General features: G+C 63.8%; 1 protein-coding gene across 1 annotated transcript; it reads left to right on the plus strand.

Moving 5' to 3' along the window:
* Positions 1-117: 117 nt before the first annotated feature.
* Positions 118-3274, plus strand: MNEG_15002 (hypothetical protein; the record flags this gene model as incomplete). The annotated part of the gene is made up of 8 exons (XM_014036527.1): positions 118-174; positions 462-521; positions 922-1040; positions 1671-1700; positions 2004-2181; positions 2550-2591; positions 2830-2937; positions 3263-3274. The coding sequence occupies 8 exons, from the start codon at positions 118-120 to the stop codon at positions 3272-3274; spliced, it is 606 nt and encodes a 201-aa protein (XP_013891981.1).
* Between the last annotated feature and the right edge of the window lie 343 nt (positions 3275-3617).

Below are 3617 nucleotides of genomic sequence, written 5' to 3' on the forward strand. Positions count from 1 at the left end.
CCCCTCCCTGTTGCCAACCCGGCTCTCCGCGGTCGGCTCGCTGCCCGCCCTGCCTCGACCTGCCCCGCCCGCCCCTGCGCCCTGGCTCCCCTGCGACCGCAGCCTGACAATCTGCTGATGGCGGACCCCCGGGACAACGCACCCATCAAGCTCTGCGACTGGGGCTTTGCCAGCGTGAGCCGGTGGCCAGCTCAAGCTCAGTTTCAGGGGCCAACGCGAATCAGGGGTTCGGGTTGTTTTGGTGGCAGAGCCGTGATCACATGGCAGCCCGCCGCGCTGCTCGCTTGGGACAGCCCGGGGCCTTGGCTGCCCGTGAAGGCCGCAGCAGCCATCGCTGAGCAAGCGCGCCCCACTGACGCGCACGCACGCGTATTGCACCATGTCAATCTTCCCAAACATGCGCTCACATGCAATCCCTCTCATCTGATACACGTCCGCGCACTCTCGTGTCCTACCTGCAGTTCATCAAGCCGGGCCAGAAGCTGAAGGGGCTCGCAGGGACCTGCTACTACGTTGCTCCGGTGGGACCCCACGCCACGCCCGGCTGGGGATGGAACAGGGAGATAGGAGGCAGCCGGCAGCTCCAAACGGCACGCCGCAACCCTTTGCTGTCGCCCCTGGATGGGACGATGACGACTCAGGGTCGTCAGATGCCCCCAGCAGCGTCGGGGCGCGCGCGTCCGTGACACCCGTTTTCAGCCAGAAAGCCTGTCAAGCAACCCGTGGCGCAGCCGGTGCCCGGCCTCGCTGCAAAATGCCGCGCCTGCTCCCGGCGGCGCACAGCACAAGTGTATGCGCACCCCCCCTCCCAAACCCTCACCTACCTCCACTGCTGCAGCACGCACTCGCTCGCGACTCGCACGCCCCGACAAAACTCGATGTCACGTGACATCACGTGACGTCACCCACTCGCCCGTGCAGGAGGTCATCATGGGGACCTATGACGAGCGCGCTGACGTGTGGTCATGCGGCGTGCTGCTGTACGTGCTGCTGAGCGGGCGGCCGCCCTTCTGCGCCCACAAGGACGAGGACGTCTTCAGGTGTGTGCGTGTGTGTGTGCACAGTTGTGTGTGCATGATTTTGTGTGCAACTGCGTGTGTAAGTGATTATGTGTGTGGATTTGCATGTGGTTATTTGTGTGTGATCATGTGTGTGAAATTATCTGTTCGTGCGGCTGTGTGTGCCTGTGGGAGGGAGGATTGCAACACGTTCAAAGTTTGCAGGGAGCGCAGCGGCGTATGTGGGATCGTCTGATCCTGGACCTGGGTTATGAGGGAGTCACCTCGGGGTGTGGTTGGTGTGATGTTTAAGGATTGCGGGTGGGATGGAGCCAGCGACAGGGCGTTTTTGCTTGGTTGCGAGTGTCTGTGCGTAGGCCCAAGGCAAATTTGCACACTAGGGCGTGCGTCAGGCCTGGTGCAGGCTGCCTGCATGCAGGCTCCGTTTGGGACCATCAAGGCCGCAGGCCGCAGGGCACGCGGGAGGATGGCGGCAGGCGGGCGGGTGCGGGTCGGCTGGGACGCGTCAACCAGACGGTTGGCTGGGCGGGCTAGGGCACTGCGGCAGGCGCGTGCCCTTGACAATGCTCGCGTTCACAGGGGCCCGTGGTGACGTGCTAACCCCGCCAATGCGCGTCAACCCTCGATGCTTTGCCACACTCCACCCCACAGGATGGTGGTCGAGGACGGCGTTCCCAACATGTGAGTCCGCAAGACGGCAAGCACCCGTTGATTCGCTTGGCAGTTTCTGCGCTATTTTTTTGGGGGGGGGAATCTAGGTCTGAGGACATTACAGTGCCCAAGAGTCCCTCGTGTGCCGGCCTTGCGGTCAACAACTCGCAGCCTGGCACCTGCTTGCTGCCCCGCCCGCAGGGCTCCTCCGGCGCATCCACCCTCAGCGCACGCCAGCAGGGCCCCACACGCCACCTGCCTCCCGCTCAGCAACCAACCCCCCTGACACACCCTCCCGCGGCCCACCCTCCCCCAAAATCTGATCTTCAACAGGCGGGAGCAGCCGTGGCCGTCCATCAGCGCCGCGGCGAAGGACGCGGTCCGCCAGATGATGACGTGGCGCGCCGAGCTGCGGCCCAGCGCCAAGGAGATGCTGCAGCACGAGTGGATCAGGGAGGGCGGGGTGGCGGGGGACAACGTGATCCAGCAGGAGGTCCTGCACCGCATGAAGGTGCGTTTGACTCGATTGTACTGGTGTTTGGTGCGCCTGAGAGAGGGGAGCGCGCCTGAAATACACACTTGCACGCATGTGGACAAAAACAAGGGCCGCATGTGTGTGGTGGGAGTGGGCTGGAAGAAGGAGCGCTGGAAAGTGCCTCCCCTCAGAAGGATGACAATCGGTTGTGGACCCTGCTGGCGTACTCAGACGTGCTCATCGGTCTGCAGTCATCACACGAGCCACTTTACCCCTGCCCTGACTTCCCAAACACATTCCGCGTCGCATCCTGTCACGCTATGGTTGGGTCGCCCCGAGCAACTGCCATTGTGCAGCTGAGTAATACACCAACGCAACCCTCCCACCGCACAATCACTCTACAGAGCTTCGCCGGGATGAACAAGTTCAAGAAGCACGCGGCTATGGTGCGCTCAACGCAGACACGCCGGGGGTGGCTGCGCCCCCACTTGCGGTGCCCCCAGCCTCCCAGCATGCCGCGCTGCGTTCGCACTCCCAGAGCCTGTATGCTCCTGCCCCAACAGGAGCCCCTCTTCCGCCCTCTTCACACACGCATACCCGCATGCGCGGAACGGCGTACTCAGCGTCTCGGCCCCCGCCCCTTCCCGCCTGATTTGAGCCGCATCTCCCATCGCCCTGCCGCAGGTCATCGCGTCCCACCTGCCCTCTGACCAGATCAGGGGGCTCAATGAGCTGTTTGACTCAATGGACACGGACGGCAGCGGGACCATCACGCTGGACGAGCTGCGCAGGGTGGGGGCACAAGTGAATGCATTTGTGTGTGCGTGTGTGTGAGTGTGTGAGTGTGTGTGCGTGTGCATGTGGGTGTGTGTGGTTGTGTGCACACTGCTGAAGGTATGGACGACCCATACCTTGTGCAGCGTTATGCGCGCCCGCACCGTGCATGCCTGGGTTTGCATGCGGCAAAGCTGCATCCGTGAGGGGCCGCCAGGTCGCGCCTCACGTCCTGTGGGACCCCCGCTGCACCTCGCGCCCTGGGCTCGCTGCTTTGCGCCGCGCGAGCGCCCGCAGAGAACTACCAGCCCGTCCCTAGGCCTCAGCTTGTCCGCCCTTCCAGGCGTGCAGCTGAGCCACGAGCGCTCCGTCCCTGACCCCCCCCCCCCAAGGCCCTGGAGCTGCGGGGGTCACACTTGCCGGCAGAGGAGCTGTCTGAGCTGCTGCAAATAGCGGTGAGCTGGGATATGCGAGGGCCACACGCACTCGTGTGGATTTTCGAGGGTGGGTGGAGCATAGGTGCAGGGGCGGTGAAAGGCCGTAGGGGTGGAGGGGCGGTGAGTGGAGGGATATGGGGGGCGACGGGAGGGGGCCGGCACGATCAATTTTGGATCTCAGCATCACTGTCAGCATCCGAGCTCGGAGCCTTTCAAAACATCCCGTTTCTGAAGCCCAGCCCTCATCTCTACCCACGAACG

Source organism: Monoraphidium neglectum (assembly GCF_000611645.1).
Source record: "Monoraphidium neglectum strain SAG 48.87 unplaced genomic scaffold scaffold04947, whole genome shotgun sequence".
Lineage (NCBI taxonomy): Eukaryota > Viridiplantae > Chlorophyta > Chlorophyceae > Sphaeropleales > Selenastraceae > Monoraphidium > Monoraphidium neglectum.